At 50.7% G+C, this 21402-nt stretch overlaps 7 protein-coding genes across 7 annotated transcripts; 3 read left to right on the top strand and 4 right to left on the bottom strand.

Annotated features, from left to right (window-relative positions):
* Nucleotides 1-119: 119 nt before the first annotated feature.
* SEPMUDRAFT_153878 (uncharacterized protein) lies at nucleotides 120-3164 on the bottom strand. Its single transcript, XM_016907534.1, has 2 exons — nucleotides 2869-3164; nucleotides 120-2778 (listed from the first exon to the last, which is right to left on the bottom strand). The coding sequence occupies exons 1-2, from the start codon at nucleotides 2974-2976 to the stop codon at nucleotides 2287-2289; spliced, it is 600 nt and encodes a 199-aa protein (XP_016763061.1). The 5' UTR covers nucleotides 2977-3164; the 3' UTR covers nucleotides 120-2286.
* Nucleotides 120-3165, top strand: SEPMUDRAFT_123350 (uncharacterized protein). The gene is made up of 2 exons (XM_016901836.1): nucleotides 120-2780; nucleotides 2871-3165. Exon 1 carries the CDS (start codon nucleotides 145-147, stop codon nucleotides 1807-1809), a length of 1665 nt encoding a protein of 554 aa, XP_016763060.1. The 5' UTR covers nucleotides 120-144; the 3' UTR covers nucleotides 1810-2780; nucleotides 2871-3165.
* A 207-nt stretch (nucleotides 3166-3372) lies between these two features.
* SEPMUDRAFT_146955 (PIN domain-like protein) lies at nucleotides 3373-6564 on the bottom strand. Its single transcript, XM_016903986.1, has 3 exons — nucleotides 5988-6564; nucleotides 5739-5877; nucleotides 3373-5656 (listed from the first exon to the last, which is right to left on the bottom strand). Exons 1-3 carry the CDS (start codon nucleotides 5999-6001, stop codon nucleotides 3791-3793), a joined length of 2019 nt encoding a protein of 672 aa, XP_016763059.1. The 5' UTR covers nucleotides 6002-6564; the 3' UTR covers nucleotides 3373-3790.
* Nucleotides 6565-6916: 352 nt separating this feature from the next.
* Nucleotides 6917-10065, top strand: SEPMUDRAFT_146954 (MFS general substrate transporter). Its single transcript, XM_016903985.1, has 3 exons — nucleotides 6917-8298; nucleotides 8358-8793; nucleotides 8852-10065. Exons 1-3 carry the CDS (start codon nucleotides 7029-7031, stop codon nucleotides 8919-8921), a joined length of 1776 nt encoding a protein of 591 aa, XP_016763058.1. The 5' UTR covers nucleotides 6917-7028; the 3' UTR covers nucleotides 8922-10065.
* A 94-nt stretch (nucleotides 10066-10159) lies between these two features.
* On the top strand, nucleotides 10160-11641 carry SEPMUDRAFT_59220 (FAD dependent oxidoreductase; the record flags this gene model as incomplete). The annotated part of the gene is made up of 1 exon (XM_016909485.1): nucleotides 10160-11641. The coding sequence occupies one exon, from the start codon at nucleotides 10160-10162 to the stop codon at nucleotides 11639-11641; it is 1482 nt and encodes a 493-aa protein (XP_016763057.1).
* A 56-nt stretch (nucleotides 11642-11697) lies between these two features.
* On the bottom strand, nucleotides 11698-13136 carry SEPMUDRAFT_130715 (uncharacterized protein; the record flags this gene model as incomplete). Its single annotated transcript, XM_016902369.1, has 2 exons — nucleotides 11698-12072; nucleotides 12175-13136. The coding sequence occupies 2 exons, from the start codon at nucleotides 13134-13136 to the stop codon at nucleotides 11853-11855; spliced, it is 1182 nt and encodes a 393-aa protein (XP_016763056.1). The 3' UTR covers nucleotides 11698-11852.
* Nucleotides 13137-13610: 474 nt separating this feature from the next.
* On the bottom strand, nucleotides 13611-14868 carry SEPMUDRAFT_36665 (uncharacterized protein; the record flags this gene model as incomplete). Its single annotated transcript, XM_016908645.1, has 2 exons — nucleotides 13611-14567; nucleotides 14800-14868. The coding sequence occupies 2 exons, from the start codon at nucleotides 14866-14868 to the stop codon at nucleotides 13611-13613; spliced, it is 1026 nt and encodes a 341-aa protein (XP_016763055.1).
* Nucleotides 14869-21402: the final 6534 nt, after the last annotated feature.

Below are 21402 nucleotides of genomic sequence, written 5' to 3'. Positions count from 1 at the left end.
GAGATGCGCATTTTACAGCGTTACGGTACCGAAATAGCATCGAGCTGGGACTGCACGGCTGAAAAGGGATCAACATCCCGTCACGCCTCTTTCCGACTCGCATCATAATAATCGAACTGCTCACATCTGACAGGCAGCGCCGTCATGGTGGACGCCAGCTTAATATTGACAGTGGTCTCCCTCATCATTGCAATCATTGCGTTTGTGGTTGCAACGGCACAAGCATTACTGCAGTTTGCCGGCAGCGCTGAAGGCTATCGACAATGTCGGGAACACGTGATGGGGGGATGGGGTGCGCAAACGAAAAGGGTGTTTGCCTGGGAGGAATTCCGGTTCAAGGTCATGCTCAGGACGCCAGTTCTGTTTGTCGCTCGGCCAGAAAACGATCGAGGCCCTATGGGCCCTGACCGACCGATTCACGCAATCACCGGCACGCTGGAAAGCTACGAGAACACGCACTGCAGGAAGCCCTCGCAGCAAGCCGAGGACCCCAGTGCCGGAGCTATCCGTGTGCATACTACCGATGATGAACTTGCTTCGTGGGTGATTTTGATGGAAACGCTGCACAAGGCCGAAGCGGAGGGGCGGAGCTGGGATCTCGAGCAAGCTCTGCAAGGACAGTCGAAGCCTCGTGGCCGGGTGTTGTCCACTCTGGTGGTGCAGGTGCAGGAGAAGCAACGGAGCTGGGATCAGATGCCAGATGGAGTCAAAAAACCGTTTGCCACCACGAACATTAGCCATGTGGTAGAAATTGCAGCGTTGCTTGGCTTGCAGTGGGTCAAATTCGACCAGGATACGTGGAATTTGCGAGCAGAAGGCAATGGCCTCATGTTGTTGTCGCAGCCGATCTGGGGCTTGGGCGTCAGCGTGTCGTTCTCAGTGACGGGGAAGACCACGTTCCAGGAGAAGCGCATGATCCCGTGTCGTGCTGTGAAAGCGCTCTCATTTGGAACGGTCGACACTACGTTTCCCGACTTACAGCTGAACTTTGAACCGAAGAAGGAGGCATGGGAGGATATGTATGTCACGCAGCGGACATTGAGGCGACTCAAACTGAATCGGAAGACCATGGAGCGATACTTTGATCGGAAAGAACATAGCGTTGTTCGATCCGTCAATTTCGAAATCATCGCCATGCTCGGCCAGGTCTTCCGCATTCCCGGAAGCAGCTTCAAAAGAATCCCCAATCCCACTCCCGACCCATGGCTCACCGATCTCGATCCCTGCCGCATTCACGTGGAGTTTCAAAACAACATTGCACGAATGATGCACGACGCGAACTCGTCAGCCACGGACCAGCTCCTCTGGATCCACCAGGTCTGGAACGAACGCCTGCAACCCCGGTGGAAAGAACGTGTAGAAGAGATCGATATCGACATGCGGAACGCGGTCCAAGCAGTCCTGGAACAATGCGACACCTATCTCCACACGTGCGGCGAGCCCAGTGTCATATTTGTCGTGGGCGCTCACGTGTCTGCCGTTCTGGAAGAAATCAACGATCCCCAATCCTTTCTCCATTCTCGAGAATGCGATACCGAAGCAGAAATTTGGAGTCACTATTTTGAGCACATTTGGGCAAAAGTCCATGCCTTTCCCGGAGTGTCTGTCGCAGAGGAGAAGATGAAGGAGAAGAAGATGGCAATGATCTCTTCTTCTGTACCGAGTGCAGCTAAGCTGAGGCAGGATATGTGGTTGACGTTGATGTGTCGGATGAGTTTGTGGTGGTTGTTGCATGACTTTGATGAAAGGGATACGTTGATTATCCCGACCACGGTGAAGGAAAGCAGGATGCCCGTTTACATACTATGATTTGCCCATGAAACATGTGCAGGAACTACTCGTTGTGGGAATGCTCACACCACCACCACCACCACCACTACTACTGTCACAGCGGAGTTGATATTCCCGGTCTGGCTGTTTCCAGTGGACGTGGTCTTTTATTGAGACCGATTCAGTAGAAGCGTCATGAAGATTTTGGATTAGTGACTACTTCTCCTGTTGCGAACAAGACTATAAACGGGCGATCCGAAGCATGAAATTTCTCGTTGAACTCAATGATGCATGATAGTAGTGCTGTAAATTCCTCTTCTGCGTCACAAAACAATGACAAAAGCAGTGTTTCTCACCGAGGTGTCCCACAACAGCGACGACTACACCACTGGGAAAGAATGCCAGCCAGACCGGCTGTTCCCGAGCATGCTCACACCCCCTCCCTTGCCCCCTCCCCACACTCTTCGCTTTCTTCCCCTTCATAACCACCACCATCACCAACAGAGACCGTTCTGCTTACAAGGCAGCCAGGACAGCCATTCCGAGCGCGCCGAGGGCAGCGCCGGCAGCAATCGGCATTTGTGTGGGGGCCAGGCCTCCCGAAGTCGACGTGCCGCTGGCAGCAGTGCCCGAGGCAGAGGCGCTCGAAGCGAGCCTGCTGAGAGTGCCAGACGCAGAGCTGGCGACGTTGGAGAGCGTGCTCGCGACACCGGCACGAGTGGAAGCCGCCTCGGTGATGCTGGCAATGGCCTCGGTGATGGACGAGCGGACACCGCCCGTGGCCGTGGCGGCAATGCTCGAGAGGGAGCCGAGAGCGGCCGAAGCGGAGGCCTGGGCGTCCAAGACCGAGGTCAGAGCGGCGTCAATGATGGAGGACTGGGCGCCCATGGCACTGGTGGCAGCAGCGTAGGCGGCCGAGTTGTACGACGCCAGTTGGTCGGGAGAGTAGTTGGGGTCAGCCGTGGCGGCGGCAGCAGCAGAGACGACCTCGGCCGAGATGGAGGCCACCTGTGGTTGTTGGTGTCGCGGTCAGAACTCGCTTGCTTTTCACGCCGACTACAAGTAGGACTACTACTCCTGCTCACGAAGTAGACATACCTGGGCAGCGACCGAGGCGGCGATCGAATCTTCAGTGTTGTTGTTGTTGTTCGAGTCTTGAGCAAAGACCATGGCGCTCAGGCCGAGGATGATTACGGAAGCCTTCATGATGTCTGGTGGGAATGCGTTCTGCCGGGAGATGAATATGATGGTATGGTACAGTATGTAGTTCGAATGTAATGGTATGGCGATGGTATACTGGAGACGGGAGCAGTGCAGAGGTGAACGAGTGACGGGAAGGATACAATGGCTGCGTAGGGAGCGTACGATAGCGTAGGAAAGAGAGAGAGAGGGAGAGACAGAACGAGGCCGCGCGAGTGGTGGTCGCTGCTACCTACTTATTCAACCCGAGAGGTACCTCTTCCCAGGTACTACTGGACAGTCTGGAACAAAGTACTGTATGTACCTTACCTTATTACCAATAGTGAAGAGGGAGCAAAAAAAAAAAAATAGGTGGACAGCGCATGCTTGACACACGCTGGCACAGAAGAGTAAACAAGAAACGGGCCCTATTGCTGCATACGGCATGGCGGCAGTCATCCGAGACTGATGATTGGATCTGCTCCGACTCTTCTCCCGCCTGGCTTTAGCACTTGCACGCCAAGCCAATTTCCGCACGGCGCATCCCCTCAAAAGTCTCCCAGAGGACCAAGACGAACAGGGGGAAAGGGGGCCAACTCTCTGCATCTGCGTCCATCATGTGCCCATCGGCCCGCTAGTCGGCTGCAGGCCTGCAGCACATCGGTGGGACCGCACATGTGCTATTTCGGGATTCGGAATGTCAGACACTCTCTCTACGCTACCAACAATAGAGCACATCCGAGCGGGCCATGTCACCCACCCAAATGTTCGGCACAAATCCAGATCAGTCCGCATCGCCATCGCGGGCCAGAAGATGTGAAAGCGTGAAATGCGTGTGCGCTCAATCCAGAACAATGACCTCCTGGTGCGGTGGCGGACACGCGCCTCGCATCGCAGACGGATTGCTCGCCTTCGCAGCAGATAACTTGCTCAGCAGTCCCCGTTCCCGTTTCTGTCGCAGTGTGGAAGCACCCGCTGAATCGTCACGTGCGTGTGAGATTATGCATGTCGATGTGGAGCTGGACGCACTCGCAGCGGACACCGCGGCTCTCTCGTCCACCATTTGCGGTGCAAGAGACGAGTGCCACTGGCAAGGACGAGGAGTCTTCGTGTCCTGTACACTGGAAATCTCCTCCTCGTCGGAGTCATCATCGTCCTCGAGATCTATGATGTTGATCGTGCGGAGCGATCCAAAGTCGGGCGTCTCGAGACGGCGGAAACGTGCAGGCGGGCTCGGCGGCGCTGCGACTTCACTGGTCTGGGACTTTCGTGACTTCTTGACAGGCTTGCCCTGCCTAGTGCCATCTGTAGTCTTCCGTATACGCTTCTTGCTGGTCAGAGGCCGTGAGGGATCCGTGTCGCCCACATTGCCCATGGCCTCCGAATCCATCGACGTGGGCTGCTTCCTCGGCTTCCGTGAGCTGCTCGTTCTCGAGCTCTGCGGGGGGCCATGATGAGGAGTGAGAGTCGGTGTTTCCAGATCCTCAGCAGCATCATCGTCATCACGCTGCTTCTTGTTCGGCGAGGGCTGTGATTTGTCGAGAGCACCTTCGGGAAGACCGTGCGTGAGGAAAAAGCTCAGCATGACGGAGTCCAATGGCTTCGTGGGATCGTACGGGACGCCATCGTTCTTCACGGTACTGCTCCAGTCTTCCCCGGGCGGCTCCGTAGAAAGGTCAATGTCGACTACCAATGCAGCATGGAACTTGATGTTCACCTGTGCCGGCACGCCGAGATCGGTGCCATCTTTCGCTTTCCTGCTCCGAGTACGCCTCAGTAGAATACCGTAGGAGCGATTCTCCTCACGCCGGGCGGGCGTGACGTCTCGACTCAGTTTTCGCGCCAACATCACGGGGGCCAGATGATTGAGGTAATCACGTGTCGAGAAGTTGTAATGATCACGTAGGACATCCCGAAGCTTCGACTGGTCCATCTGCCTCTCGCGCCACTCCCAGCCACCGCGAAGAAGCCTCAGGTTGCGACATTGCTCATCGGGGGAGACGACAGGGTTTCGATATCCGTTCAGCGCCTTAAGGTTGGGAAAGTCGGCGGGGATGCTGAGGCCACTACCGGAGTTCGCGAGGACGACAGACAGCATGTCCCGCCACGACTCAAGCTGTGCCCTCTCCGCGCTCACCACGAGCCTTCGAGCAAGACCATGCTTTCTCTGCACTACCATCCGAGCCGTCTGGGGCCCGCAGCCGCGCAGACCTTTGTCGTCGTAGTCTCCGCCCGCCAGCACGGCAAACATGACCAGACTGTCAGTGTCGAAATCGAAGCGCGGGAGCAGAATGTCGGAGCGGTATAGCTGAATGCGGTCCCAGTCCTTCTTGCCGGACGAGCTTCGGTGGGCCATGATCAAGGTGGTACAGCCAAACATGAGGCAGTCGCTGTCGTCGGACCATACGGCATCGACGACATTGAGTTGCTGGAGCCGCGCACACTCGGCTTCGGCCTCTCCCGGTGCGCGGTGATAGGGGACGTTCAAGCTGTCGAACATCTTGTGCAGCATTTTGACACACTCGGCATCGAGCATCCCACCTCCCCCGCGGCCGCCCGGCCTGCCCCATCGCTTCTTGCCGGGCCTCCGCAAGCCATCGGTGACGAACAGCAGCTGGATGTTCAATCGCCAGTATCGCAAGATGCGCCACAAGATGACCTTTTCGACGGGATTGGCAGCAGGCTCGCCCTCGCGAATCTTGCGGACCTGTGTATATAAACATTAGAATCTGAGTAACTGAGTTGAGTGTCGTGCATGTGCATGGCAGCCATTGAACCGGAAGACTCGCCTGTTCATCGGTCAGGTTATTGAAACGCCAGCAGGCTTCATCGACGGCAATGCGCAGCGGTCGGTGGTGTTTTGCAAAATGCGCGGCGGCGTAGTCGGCAATGGCCCATTCTTCGCCTTGGCCCAGCACATCCCAGAGGCTGATCGCATCATTATGTCAGCTGAGTGCATGTATAACGTAAGGTACAGTAAGGTCAGGTCAGGTAGGTAGATGTATGTTTCCGGGTGGTGGAGGAGTCGGATGTCTTACCCGTTGATGCCCATGGCCGATTTACCCGATTCCACGGGACCACTACCTACATGGAAGGTACCTTGGTAGTACAGAAGCAGCAGGAGCAGCAGCAGGAGCAGGAGCAAGAGCAAGAGCAAGAACAATGGAAGCAATTGATTAATTGAATGGAAGGAACAAAAAGGGCGCGCAGATGAGCAGGTGTAGGAGGTAGGGCAGCCAGAGCAAGGAACGGAACCTACCAGATAGCCTGGCAACCTGGTTGAGTGGAAAGGAAGGCACGAAACTCAAACTGGCGCAGCCCTCTCTCTCTCTCCCGATGTGACCTGTCAATGTCAATCAATGTCCGCCGGTCCCCGACACCCGCACTCCGCACTCCGCCCACCACTCCATCTCGTCGCATCTCCTCCCTCTTCCCCGCGCCCTCCTCACCACGGAGAGGACAAGATCAAGTCTGGTATATATCGCCACGTCGAGAAGGCCAAATCACTGCGTATCGACGGGACGCAGAGGATGGAGATGACTGCACCGCTCCGCTCCGCCCCGCCCTGGGAGCACCCACCCGCACGCACGTGGTCCATCCGGACTGGTATGGAACATGCCATATGCACTCTCCTTTTCCGCACAACGTGTATGGGAATATGGAGGTGAAGTAGGAGGGGAGGGGAGGGGAGATAAAAGAGATCGGAGAAGGAAGAAGGAGATATGGAGGTACCTCCTAAATGCAGGCGATAAGCGGCCGGCAGAGAGGTGCCGAAGAGGGTGGGTACTGGATCTTGATGGGCGAGCGGGAAGTTGATTGGAAAGCCACGCGACTATCGATGTGATCGGCGCTGAAAAAGAACAGACGAGACGTCGGACTAGACACGCTAGTGCCATCAACACGTCAACACGTCACCAGCGGCAGGCCTGACTGGCTGCTTCTTGCCATTTTCATGCCGCAATGCCGAGTGAGCTGCTGCTACTGCTGCACCGCCATTCCTCACTCTTCTCCATCCTCATGATGGCGGAACCACTCGCTCACCGGCTCTGCTACATCGGCACTGCTTTCGTTCACGCATCATGCCTTCTCCCCGACGTGTCGCCGATGTCGAGAGCACGGAAGAAGAACTAGAACAAGAAGAAGCAGAAGAAGACGAAGAAGAGGAGGAAGAAGAAGAGGAAGAAGAAGAAGTGGAAGAAAAGCGAGCCGACAGACACCTCCCGAGCCCCGATGAGAAAGGCTACACCAGCACTGGCACCGATGTCGATGGGGAGAAGCACGAGCAAGGAGCAGAAGAAGCCGCTCCTGCAGAGCCTGTCCGACCGACTCGAACGCGTTCACGTTCGCGAGGAACCTCCACATCTCACTCTCGCTTCCCATCGCAGCCCCCACTGCAGCGCCTGGCCTCGCATCTATCCTTCCGACGCCGTCGCAGCCAGCCTGGAGAAGCTGCATATCAGGTACACTTTGTCGAAAATGACCCCGCCAATCCGCGATCGTGGAGCCCGCGCTACAAAACCTGGATTACCATGCAGCTCGGCTTCATCGCACTCGTGGGATCCATCGGGAGCTCCATTATATCGCCCGCAGAGCCCGTCATCGCGGAATATACGGGAGTGAGCCAGGAAATCACCGTCTTCGTGGTGGCCCTCTACGTGCTCGGCTTCGCATTTGGTCCCATGGCATGGGCCCCCATCTCCGAAGTCTATGGTCGGAGGTGGTCCATCTTACCTGCCATCGCTGTGCTCGGCCTCTTTAGCATCGGCACCGCGACGAGCAAGAATGCCGCGAGCATTTTCATCACCCGCTTTTTTGGCGGTGTCTTTGGGAGTGCGCCCATTGCGAACGTCTCTGCCGCCCTCGGAGACATGTACGAACCCAAGGCGCGAGGCATCGCCATCACCTTCTACGCGGTCATGGTCGTCGGGGGACCCACGCTGGGCCCCATTGTGGGTGCTGCCCTGACCAACAACGCGAGTCTCGGCTGGAGGTGGACCGAGTATCTGCTCGCCATCTATGCCGGATTCATGGTCATCCTCGCCTTCTTTTGCTTGCCCGAGCTGTACAGCCCCGTGATCCTGAAGCGCAAAGCCGTCCAGCTCCGCAACGATACCGGCGATCAACGATATTGGCACCCTCACGAAGCTGAGAGAATGACGTGGAGCAACATCTTCACCAAGTACTTTTCTCGCCCCGTTCGCATGTTGGTGACCGAGCCGATGGTCGCTTGTATCGCATGCTACGCGTCGTATGTATACGGCATCCTCTACATGACGTTGGAGGTCTTTCCCATTGTGTTTCGAGAGAAACGGGGCTACGGCGCCGTCGTGTCGACGCTGCCCTTCCTCGGTGTGTATTCACTGCTCCGGTGCTTGTTTCCGAGTGACGGATTGCTAACGGACCATCAGGTCTCTTTGTTGGCGTGCTGTGCGCAGTGGGCATCAATCTGGCCAATCAATCTTACTACGGCAAAGCTGTCGCCAAGAACAATGGCCGTGCTGCACCGGAAGCTCGACTGCCGCCCATGCTCGTCGGTGGATGCCTCTTCACCATCGGTCTGTTTTGGTTCGGATGGACGGCAGATCCCAAATATCACTGGAGCATACCGACCGTTGCCGCGGGTTTCATTGGCGCGGGCTTCAACACCATCTTCCAGCAGTGTATCAATTACCTGGTCGACACATACGGCTTATACGCTGCATCCGCGGTATCCGCCAATACGTTCCTGAGATCCCTCATTGCTTGTGGTCTGCCGCTTGCTGCAAAGCCCATGTTCAATACACTGGGAGTGGGACCTGCTGCGAGTGTGCTGGGTGGGATTTCTTGTCTGGCACTTCCCGTTCCGTGAGCATCACACATCCTCTGCGCATTCGCGCTTGCACCGTACTGATGGGTGAAATAGGCTTATCTTCATGAAGATCGGATCCCGCCTCCGTCAAAAGTCCAAGTTTGCCCCGACGCCCAAGGACTGAGAATGCATCCGTCAGTAGGCATCGCTGTGATCTGGTCCTTGTCCTGTGCGTCGATGTCAGCTGTCGCTCTACGCGCCGTTCGGCTCACCACTCTGACACTGTCAGCGAACCGGCCGGCTACACTAGGTATTCGACGACCCCTTATCGGTCCCGAGAGTGAAATCATCCCGTACTTGTCACTTTCGTCCAAATTCTGCCATTCGCCGTAATCAAGCCATGTGCATCGATTGATCCATGTCGAAAGGCCTGGCATTGCAGCTGCGAACTTTTCAACATGGACCGGCAATACGTATGCTTGCACAGCGCTCCAAGAGCAGACCTACCATGAGATGAGACACATGTCGGCGGCTTAGCCGGAGGTGGTGGTTGCAGCTGATCGCTCAGTAATGCTTTGCCGGACCTGTCGGACTCACCATTCTGCTTTCACAGTCAATGAAGACGTTTGAAACTGCAGTGAGCTGGTTCGATTCGGGCTCTCGCTCGGCCGTGGCGAATAGCTTCGACAAGGAAGCCAGCACTGTCAAGGAGTTGAAGACCCTGCAATTCTATTGTGTAGCAAGAAAGAGGTGTCTTTCAGACGCAAAGCGCCAACTTGCTTCTGGGTCTGGTTATAGATCAGCTAGAAATACACTATCCGAATATCGATCAATATATGCCAAAGCACTTCGTAGCTGGCCTTTCCTACACTTGAGAAGCTATTGCAATGAAGAAAAGATGCAGCGCTTAGTCTGAAGCTCATGCTTTGTGCATTCGTGTACCGTCTTCGATCAGTAATATCCCATCGGCATTCTCGTCACTTGTCTTCATCGAGCTCAAGACCATGGGTGGTGGCGCTGCAGAGAAGTCATCCCTCGACACATGGCTACACTTGCCATAGTAGCTACATTCGCGGCAGGTTTGGAAAGGACTGTCGACTTTTCTTGATATAGCGCTGTGGTGATGATACGGATGAATGGTGAGGACACTTGTGGTCGAGGGTGAAGATGGAAGAGAAGGCCAAGCAAAGGCTCACTTGGCCGATTGGTGGGCTGCCGACAAGGCACAACAACCTCATCACGACTATCAACATCTTGCCCGAGCCGATTATTATTATATATATAGGTAGCGCAGTAATTGTATTTCTCAATGTAGCATGATCTTTGAATCCTCCATTATACATCATACTAGGTACTGTGTCATTTAAGTACAGTTCCCGAGTCCTTGTAAAACCACTCCGCTCTCACTAACAACACCACACCATGGCTGACTCCTCCGAGTTGCGAAAAGACTCCAAGATAGTCATCATAGGGGCCGGTGTCTTTGGCCTGAGTACCACTCTCCATCTCCTCCAACGAGGCTACACCAACATCCACCTCTTCGACCGGCAACTCTTTGACCAGAATCACTACGATGAAACGAAAGGAGCCGATGGTGCCTCGTGCGATGTCAACAAAATCGTGCGAGCTTCCTATGGCAGCGCGAAACTGTTTCAAGACTTGGCTTTTAAAGCCATGCCCGAGTGGAAGAAGTGGAACACTCAACTTGCTGCTACCTCCAAGGAAGACTTGCCCACCAGTCTGGATCCCAACATCCCCCTCTGGCATAACTGTGGCTTTCTCCGGATAGGCTCCTCCCCCCATGGGCTGGAGTCAGAGGAGCAAGAGACGCAACAGAACTTCCCCTCTGACCTGAAACATACACAATATCGTATCTCTGACCACAGGCGGATCGAGGAAGCAGTCCGAGCCGGTATCCCCTTTTCCAAGCTCCATCCCTTTGGCCGGCTGGAGCGAGGACTGCCCACAGACGGTATTCTCGACACGACCGCGGGCTTTGTTCTGGCTTCACGTGCCTGTGCTTGGGCATTGCATCTAGTTCTCCAGTCGGGACATGTCATCCCACACTTGGGACCAGACAATGCCCTGCAGTCCTTCATGACGACTGGCAATCGTATCACTGCTATCGTGACTTCTGGTCTGGAGAGACATCAGGCCGACTTTGTCGTCGTCGCTTGTGGCGGTTGGACGCCGTCTCTGATACCACAAGTGGATCGTCTTCTGGAAACAACTTCGGGGAGTGTGCTCAGCGTGCAATTGCCACACGACAGGCACGATCTGTGGGACAAATATAGTGAAGAGAACTTTCCTGTCTGGTCGTGGAATATGGGATCGTACACTCCTCATACAAGTGTCGGAGGCCTCTATGGCCTTCCTCGAACGCCAGAAGGAGTAGTCAAAGTCGCATTCCGAGGGGCGAAGTGGACCTCGTACACTCGCCACTCAAGCAGTGGTGGTGGTGGTGGTCAGCTGCTGTCATTTCCCCAGACCGACGCTGTCACAGTGCCCGCAGAAGCAATGCGCGTGATACGCACTTTCGTTGAAGAAAACCTCCCCGATCTGCTCGATTTAGATCTGAACAATATCAGACTATGCTGGTACACCGATAGTGTGGACAATACCTTTCTGATCGATCATGTACCCGACGTGGAAGGCCTGCTGGTCGCTTCCGGCGGCAGTGGGCACGGATTCAAGTTTCTGCCCGTGCTCGGTGAGCATATTGTCGACGTGATGGAGAACAAGGACACGGAATATAGCAGGCTATTCCAGTGGCGAGACGTGCCAGATGGTCAGCGAAACGGGCTCGAAGATGGGCCCCAAGGATGGCGCACGCTCGATAAACAGAGAATGGCCGGCAATAAGGAGTGGCGAGAGGGCCTGGAGGCAAGAAGCAGCAGGCTGTGAGGTCTCCACTCCCGCGTAGAGAGAGAGAGGGAGAGAGAGAGAGAGAGAGAGAGAGACGGGGTTGCCCTGGCCATGATCTTCTTGTTCACACCAAGTAAGTGGCAAGACATCCACCATATCGTGTCATCGTCTCTGGCTACAACATGATGAGGTAGACCAGTCTGAGCTGCCTACTGATCTTGTCTGCTCCGGCTATGATCTCACTCTGCGATCAATGCGTCCTCCCCACACCGGATATGCCACTCATCGAAGACGACGGTGTCGAGGCACTTGTATCAGCCGCACTCATCCCAACTTCATCCATAGCCTCGACCAAGCTCCTCAACGCCGGATGGTTCCCCACCAGGCTTCCATCCTCCACAGCGAGCTTCAACTCCTCGGCCATGAGCAGTAGAGCTTCAAGTTCCTCCATTCGCGAGGCTTCGAGACGTCTGGTGATGTCAGTACATGTGCAAGCAGCAAAGTCGGGGGATATTGAAAATCAAAGAAAGAAAAAGAAGAGAAAAAAGAAAAACAGGGAGAAAAAGATGTACCTGACTTCATCATCCATAGCCTTGATCTTCCTGTTTTGAAAGAACTTTGGATCATACCATCCTTCGAATTGGGAATGTTCTTCCTGTTCCCCGTCGACCATGGTACCTTGCGAGAGGGTCAGCAGTCGTTGTAAGTCATCACCCAGTACCATCATGTCATCGTTGCCAGTAATAGAAGCACCATTGAAAGCGCCATACGCCGAAGCCAGGGCTTGAAACCGCAATGGTAGGGTCTCCAGGACATAAATCAACGCCGTCGACTTCTGCGTCTGCTTCTGCTTGTGCTCCTGCTGTTCCTCGTCATTTCCCGTTTCCGCAGCATCGGTACCATCACCGCTACTGCCAACAGCGCTGTGAGGAGAAGTTGCCACGGAGACCTCGACATGACCGTTGCTGCTCAGACGTTGCTGCGACACTGTGGCAATGTAGTGAGCCCAGTATGTTACTTCAGACGTGATGATGTCGCTCAGGATCTCCAGTGTCGCTTTTGCGTCGACGTTGGAGCTAAAGGCAGCGGCAGAAGCAGAAGGAGAGCGTTCCTCTGTTGTTGTAGAAGGTGGCGGAAATACAGCAGAACTACGAGCACTCTTGTTTTGGCGAGAGACGATCCTCTCCCGCTGGGAGTGCGAGTGTGGTGCTAGTGGTGGTGGCGACGTTAACGGCAAAGGCGACTTTAACGCCAAAGACAGAGCTGACTTGCGCTTCGATCTGGCGGTAGGAACTGGAGTGGTCTCCGACTCTGAATCCGATTCAGAGGTCGAGGGCGACCGCGTCTGTGATCTGTCACTTGGAGGAGGGGCTTTTGGCTTGACTGTATGAGTGTTCGCTCGTGTCCGAGATATTGGTGCCGTCGAGTCCTGAGCTTTTGACTTGGAAGGAAGAAGCGATCGTGAAGCTGGCGTCGCAGGCACGCTCTCAGTGTTGGCTACCTTTAGCGGCGTGGTAAGAGAGAAAGCGGGCATGACGACGTTTGTGAACGGAGAGATGCTGTCTTCTTGTAGGCCATTTGATTGTGAGAAGTGATTATACGAGATAGGAAGCAGTGCAATATGAGAAGTGAAGTTTACGAGTCGTGGGGCACAACGAAGCCCTATCCAAAATTGTGAAGTGAGGCAACAAGTTCACTGCGCTCTTTTCCATTGTCATGGGCTAGCATACCTAGCCCAAGGTAATATCAGTTTCTTCCGCTGGGGCAAGGCATGTGAGCAGATGACATGACCTTCTGGTGAGATGATTTCGTCTACTATGGTGTCAGCCAGGCTGCAGAAAAAGACGTAGTAGTGCTATATTGGGGTATTGTGCAATAACTAGCAATCATTCAATCAGTCGAAACAGCCACAACTCTGGTGAAAGAGAAAGGGGGCCTTTTCCTTTGGTCACACCAACTTTTGGTCATCATTCCTCATCATCTCCGTTCTCGCATCAGCACCATTACCTTATTGCGCGGCTCCCTGCACACTGTCGACTTTGGAAATCGAGTCCGCACCACTGTCACTTCCTATCCTCGCTTTCTTCCGCGCAGGTCCCTCTTCTGCCGTTTGTTCTTCTTCTGCTCCTGCTTTGTCCCCTCCATTCGATAAATGTTGCTGTTGCATCTCGTCAACCACCCTCTGTAAATCAGCTGCTCGAGCCAGGGCAGCAGCCAATGCCGCAGTCAGCCGTTGTGCTTCCTCTTCCCGAGCATTCTCCCTCTGTCTGTATTCCTGCTCGTTGTGCTCTAGCTCCGATACTCTTCCCCGGAACAAGTCATTGATCACTTCCAACTCACTCACACGTGTGCGAAGAGTCTCGTTCTGCGCGAGAACATCTTGATGTTGTTGCTGTTGCTGTTGTTGCTGCGTGCTGGATTGACTAGTGTGGTGTCCATTACTGCTCTGGGCATTGGCTTGGGAAGGGCTGGGTTGTCGCAGTGGAAAGTGGGGTATTGAAGGGCTGGCGAAAGTGTCGGAGGGCAGAGAGACGGTGTCGAAGATGTGTTGAGGGGCGATATTGGTATGCTGCTGATGCAGGACGGGAGTCTGACTCCTGGCTATGGGGTTCGGTGAGGCTGCTCGGGCGTGCTGCTGCTCGTGCATGGCGCTACCCATGGGCAGACTGTGCTGATGTCCAGGCGGGGCAGCGTGCTGCAGGTGAGCGACTTCGGCATGGCCAGCAGAGTAGCCATTGCCCAAGTGCGGAAGTGCGGTCGCGTCTGCGCCTTGACTGTCTCGCTTCTTCGCCTGAGACGCTTTGACACGGTTTCGGCTTTTGATTACATCTGTCTTCAAGCTGATTGGTCGAGGGCGGCCGTGTAGCTTCAGGAACAGTCCGCATGCATTGCACAAGACGGAGCCGGATTCATCTCGTCGCCAGAGAGGTGTCGTCGAGGTCTGGCAGTTGGCGCATATGGGAGGCTGCTGACATGTCAGTTGCTGCTACTCTATCTCGTCATCTCGACTGTGGCGTCGGTGTCGTCGATGGTGGTGGTGGTGGTGGTGGTGGTGATTTGAGTTGTGGGAGCGTGTATCATGGCATTTCGCGCGGAACGCGAGATATCGATAGCGATAAGGAAAAGGCGCGCAGCTCAGTGGGAAAGTAGCAGTAGGTGCACACACACACGTGCTGGCGACCGTGACAGCGACTTACCGCGGAGCCGTTTTGATTGCCATAGCCAGCAGTAGCAGCAGGAGCACTTTGGCCCTGGCTCTGGCTCATGGCGGCGGTGCTGTTGGGGGTGGAGGAGCGGGTACTGCAAGCAGAAGGGAAAGTTAGTTCGCGCCTGTCTGGCCTTGGCCGAGCGAGCGAGTGTCTGAGAGATAAGCCCGCTCACATCCTGGTCGTCGATAAAGCGTTCGGCCGGTCGCCGCCCCGACAGACAGACGGACGGACGGACAGACAGACAGACAGACAGGGACACTCACCTCGCGCCGCTGTGGTGCGGTGTGTTCTTGTGCTCGTGGACAATGGGAGCAGGCGCACTGGCTGCGGCCAGTGAAGCCAATGTCGCTAATGATATGTCCGATCCTCCTCCTCCTCCTCCTCCTCCCCCTCCTCCGCCCGCCCCTCTGCTCCCACTGCTGAACGATTGTTGTCGCGGGTGATGAGCTGAATGTACCGAGATTGTCGAGGGTGGTCGGGCAATGGCGTACCCGTTGCTGCTGTGGGTGCTCGAGGTGTCGGGGTGCGATGCTGCGCTCGAGGGTCGCGGAGGGTCTGCAAACACCGATGCACGTCTCTGGAATGGCTGCGGCGCGTTTGGTTGCGCGTATTGAAGCATTGAATTGTTGTGTCGAGTGTGTCGCCCTCATAGGCGTGGGCGGAGCGTGGGATGCGTGGTGGGTTTGTTCTAGGAATGGCTATCGTGGTCGCGTACAGTGAGATGGGATTAGGATTACAGCCATGTGCGAACAGCAATCGATTGCCCGGCGCCCGCTCGATTGTCTCGTCCAGGCCGCAGGAGAGAGCGAGCGAGAGAGTGTGTGTATGTGTGTATGCGTGTATATGTGTGAGTGTGTGAGTGTGTGTGTGAGAGAGAGGGAGAGAGAGAGAGAGGAAAAGTGAGTGGATGAGGGTTGGAAACATGGAACGTATCGATAGCTCTCATCCACAAGTCGGAAATATCTCCTACCTCCTAGGCTCCTACTACAAACGCTCAATAGGAGAAGCTCGCACACAGTTTGAGATAAGATAAGTAAGGGCCCGTTCGCTTGTTCCTTATAGCTTCTAGCTAGAAGCTGACGCTACGTAAACTCTCGCTCTTGAATGTAGGTCGTTATAGCTAAACCTATAAGCCGGGGGTGTTCGCTTGTGCTCTTATAACTTATTCAGCTTATACGCAGAGTTCTGGACTATACTATATATAGCGTAGGCCGCCGCTACAGCCGCTACCGCTACCGTCGCCGCTTCCGTCCGTCTCTGCCGCTCCCGCTTTATCTCTCTATAGAGAGATAGCTACTACTATCCTTCCTTGCCCTATATACTTAACTATCTTATTACCTTCAAGTCTATTAACTACCGTAGCCTCGAAAATCTTAAGCATTGCCTCTAGCGACTCGACGACGTACCGTCTAATCGGCCTATCCCTTATATATACTATTGCCCTCTACCTTAAAGTATAGCTCCTAAGAAGAAATTAAACTACCGCTATACCCTAAAGTACGATAATCCTTGTCGTTCCTCTCGTTATATCTTCTTTAGCTACTCTACCTATAGAATAGATATACTAGTGTCCTTAGAGTTTTATTACTAGTATACAATACTATTAGTTAGAGGCATTGCTTATACTATATAATTGGTATTAGCTAGTATAAAGAAATAACCGTAGGATATTAGCTCTTTGATATTGTAAGGCCGGCTTTATTACTAACTATACCGATACCCTAGGTATAACGCTATATCGTTAGCGATCGTTAGCGTTTTTAAAACAGAGTATACTCTAGGTAACGAGAAGGACAGAGGTTTCTTCTATTAGTAGGACGTCTAGGAATTCCCTTAATAGCCTAACGGCTACTAGCTATACTAAGCAGTCGTTATTATACTAGACCAACGCTATTGCTATACGCGCTGTCTATACAAGGGCAACGGCTATAGTATATAGTATATAGTAGGTAGTATATAGTAGGTAGTAGGTAGTATATAGTATATAGTAGGTAGTAGGTAGTAGGTAGTATATAGTAGGTAGTAGGTAGTAGGTAGTAGGTAGTATATAGTAGGTAGTAGGTAGTAGGTAGTATATAGTATATAGTGTATAGTGTATAGTATATAGTGTATAGTGTAGTAAGGTATATAGTATAGTAAAGTAAGGTTATAGCGAGTATCTCTATAGAAGTAGAGGGATATATAGCTGCTACAGGTCAATACGAAGAGACAATAGCGATACTATAAGACAATAAGCGAGATAAAAATACTATAAGTAAACAATAGTTCCTTTTAAGTATAGAGAAAACCCCCTTTGTCGTAAATCGATCGATAAAGTATTATTTCTTATAGTATAATAGAGGAACCTAGGCACTATTGTTTTCCTATATTATACGCGCGAATCGTATAATTAAAATAGTCTACTTACTATCTCGTTAGGTCGACGACAACTTGTAATATATATATATTTCTCTCTTTTCGAGGTCGATCGATCGATATAGTAAAATATTAGGTACGAGAATAGAGGAACCTAGGCAGTATTATTTTCCTATGTTGTACGCGCGAATCGTACGATCAAAATAGTCTACTTACTATCTCGCTAGGTTAACAACAACTTGAAAAATATATATATTTCTCTAGTTTAGGTCGAGTGAAGTATAGATTTTGATTGGAATCTAGTTATTCTCGGTTGTTTATAGGCCTAGACTTAGACACCTATAGTATTCTATATATATAATTCTATCTACCTAAGATAGATACTATCGAGAGCAATATTCTAACTATATTCTTACTATTAATATCTTTACTTACCCTCGTCGGGGTTGTTTAGAGTTAAAGTTCGTATATCCTTAGCAGTATATACCTCCTACTATAAACGTAGAATATACGCTATTCGTAGTATCTTTAGGGGTTTATACTATACCTTCGGGGGTAGGTTTAAGCTTTATAGGTATTAGGTATACGCTGGTTTTCGTTATAAAAGTTGTAGTAGTTTTTATACTAGTATTTACGTACGTATCTACATACTCTATACGCTTATATACGCGCTTATATATACGTTCATTTGTACGTTTCTTCGGACGTACTTAGTAGTATTCGTCGTAAAAGTAGTAGCAATTGCTATTCTTCCTTCGTTTGTTAATTTGTTCGTTTATTCGTTAATTAATACGAATAGACGATAGTAATATAGGTATCTACTATATATATTATTAACTTAGGAATTGTATCCTTTGTCTTCCTTTCTTTATCGATAATACTAATACTAATACTAATACCAATACTAGTACTATACCTCCTATAGCTATATAAGTTATCCTAAATTCTACTTATAGTATATTCGTAGTATACTAAAAGGTACAGTTTCGCCGCTAACTCTACCGCTATTACTACCTCTACTATACTTGTATCCGCTGCCTCCGCCGCCGTTACTACCTCTACTATACTTGTATCCGCTGCCTCTGCCTCCGCCGCCGCTACTACTACTAAGGCCGTTGCCCTTAAAGAGAGGGTAGCTATCCTTGAACGTCGCCTCGAATATAAGACAAGTAATACGAACTCTCTTCGTACAGCCCTATCGATATTAAAGAAAGAGTTCTACGAGTACCTTACAAAGCTCGAAGATAACGACGACAACGATAGCGACGACGATAATAGCGACGACGACGATAGCGACGACGGCGATAGCGATAGCGACGACGACGTTAGCGACGACGTTAACGACGATAACGACGGCTATAATAATAGCAACGCTATCGAAGAAGATATTAAGATAGTCTTTAACGACGAAGATATTAAGATAGTCGTTAATAACGAAGATATTAAGATAATGCCTTCGTTCTTGTAGCAATTCAGATAGTTATTTAGACGGTTATTCAGATAGTTATTCGGACGGTTATTTAGACGGTTATTCGGACGGTTATTCGGTATTAGTATCGTTAATCTAGAGACGATAATTAGCTTGCATTCGGTTCTATAGTATATTTTATACTCTACCTCCTTTTATATCCTACCGAGGATTAGAGTTCTTAATGTCTATCCTTCTGTTCTACGAGTCTATAGATATAGACGTTAATAGTATACTTAATAGTAGCGACGAAGTCGCGAGCTATAACGGTACTCTCGATTTTAATACTAGTTTCGGTACTAACTTTAGGGCCGAATTCGACTTAATAGATTTATTTAACGTAACGGGAGAGTCGGGAGATACACTATATAGCAACTAGTCTATATTACTACTAAGAGAATTAGTACCGCCTATACCTCCTCCGCCTATACCTCCTCCGCCTATACCTCCTCCGTATATACCTCCTCTGCCTATACCGCTATCGCTACTATCGACGATAATAACGAAACGAGCGTCTCTAACCCCTTCTAACTCTATTAGTTAGACTAGTAGCGATACAAAACGCCGGAGGGCTACGGCTATAAGAATCAGATAGACTTTAGTAATAGTAAAAAAGCTCCTAGAGTTAATAAAAGAGTACTCCTACCTACGCGAGGGTAATAGATTTAAGTCGTAGGTATTAAATGCTATAGTTAAAGCGATACGCGTCTATACCGCTAGCGAGATACAGAAGGCGCGCCTAGATATAGAGAGGGTTACGAGTAAAATACAGAATCTCTATCGTAACTAGAAGATATAGACTTTCTGTCTTAACTAGAGTAGATAGACTAAGGATCCGGTTACTAGCTGTCTATCTACGCTAGATAAAGTACTCGATGCCTTTTTTAAGAGATATAAAGAGTACGAGAAGTTCTGTACCAGACTACTCGAGTATAAAGCCGAGTTAGACGTATTGTTTCGCGGCTCTAGTACAACTAGCGACGGTATAATTAGGATTAATACTACGGCTACGGATATCGATCTAGACAGCTAGTCGTCTATAGACTTAGCGTCTTCTATCTCGCCGACGAGTAATACTACTATAGACAGCTTTGACCTACGAAGGGCCGCTATTATAAATAGTACTCGGGTTACGAAGAACGTAGGAAGATAGTTAGCTCGAGAGGCAGTAGGGGGAGGGATAGAAGGTCTTATTACTACCCTACGCGAGGGTATAGAAGTACTACGTCCAATACTACTACTACCTAAGTATTAGTTAGCCGAGTTGTTAAGGACAAAGCCGTTTAAGAAGATCGATAGACTTAATAGACGCGTAGCTACGAAGGAGTTAAGGAAGATAGGCATTACGGAAATTAATTACTTCCTCGGTAAGGATATAGAGGATTAAGTTAAGCAGATAGAGAGTATTGTTAGGCGACTATTCGTTGCCGACGCGGACGAAGAAATCGTTAGACCTAGCGTAGACTAGGGATTGTATCTATTTACCTATTTTCGCTATTTTCCTATAGTCGAAACTTAGACTTATAGTCCGTAGGGGCAGCCTTATTAGCTTCCTCGTATCGATTGTACTTAATATAGTCCTTCTATATCTACTCTGCTAGCTAGTCTCGAAATATATCTATATTAGTCCTATTACTAACTACCTCGACCCCTTCTATAGGCTAATAGCTATAGTAATTATTCTTATCGGCTACGAGTTCTAGTAATAGCTCTATTACGCTCCGTATAGTAAGGAAGTTGTATAGCGTAGTATACGTATATACTAGTCTTACTTAGATAAGATAACTGAACTCTAGAGCAGCCTTAAATATTTGGAAGCGCCGCTTAAGTACCCTGAATATACGCTCTACTACGTTCCGTAGCGATAAATATTAGAGATTAAATAGCTCTTTAGAATTCTCCGGCTTTAATCTAGTAATCTAGACTTCTCGTAGATAATATCGTATACTACGATAGGGAGTAAGAGTTAGAGGACTGTTTGTATAGCTAGTATCCGCAAGATAATATATCCCGTCGGGTATAGTAAAGCTATATCGTAGTACCGCGTCGCTTAAAACTCGACTATCGTAAGCAGATCCCTCCTAACTAGGTAATACGAATGTAAACATTCTGTTATAATCAACAATAGCAAGTATATTCTATATTAAATAGCCCTTCCGGTTCCGGTATCGATAAGTTTCTTCTAGTTTATAGTATATATTAATATAACTCCTATCTAGCGACCTAACGGCGTTCTTGAAATATAGCTAGTATTTCTACTTTTTAGGTCTCTACTATAGTACGTCGGTATCCTGCTTTGTTACTAGCTTAACAACTACCCGGTAGAGTTTAACAAGCTTAAGAAGTACCGTATAGAAGAGCCTATATACCGTAGATATTAGATAGCTAAATATCTCGGCTACGTTATAATAGGAACGGTTCTACGCAACTATATAGAGGAATAATAACAGCTTCTGCCGGCTAGATATCTCGTATCTATCTATAAGTATAATAGTACTATAGAGTTCCTCGAATTGTCTAGGCATAAATCGATAGAACCGTCTTATTCGTAGTCGCTAACCTATTAACTCTCGTAGTTTACGCTCGCTAGCAAAGCGATCGGTATATATTGCCCGGATACCTCCTAGTATACGGTTAAGGACCTCTCTAATAGCTTGTAGGGCAACGACAATAGTAACAATATAAAGCCGGCGCGCTATAGCAATACGGCGCTCTTCGAGTTTATCTATATTATCTATACTGTCTATACCTCCTACTATCTACCCTGC

The sequence above is a fragment of the Sphaerulina musiva genome (assembly GCF_000320565.1).
Source record: "Sphaerulina musiva SO2202 unplaced genomic scaffold SEPMUscaffold_2, whole genome shotgun sequence".
Lineage (NCBI taxonomy): Eukaryota > Fungi > Ascomycota > Dothideomycetes > Mycosphaerellales > Mycosphaerellaceae > Sphaerulina > Sphaerulina musiva.
The sequence above is the reverse complement of the archived record's forward strand: the minus strand, read 5'-3'. Positions and strand labels throughout refer to the sequence as shown.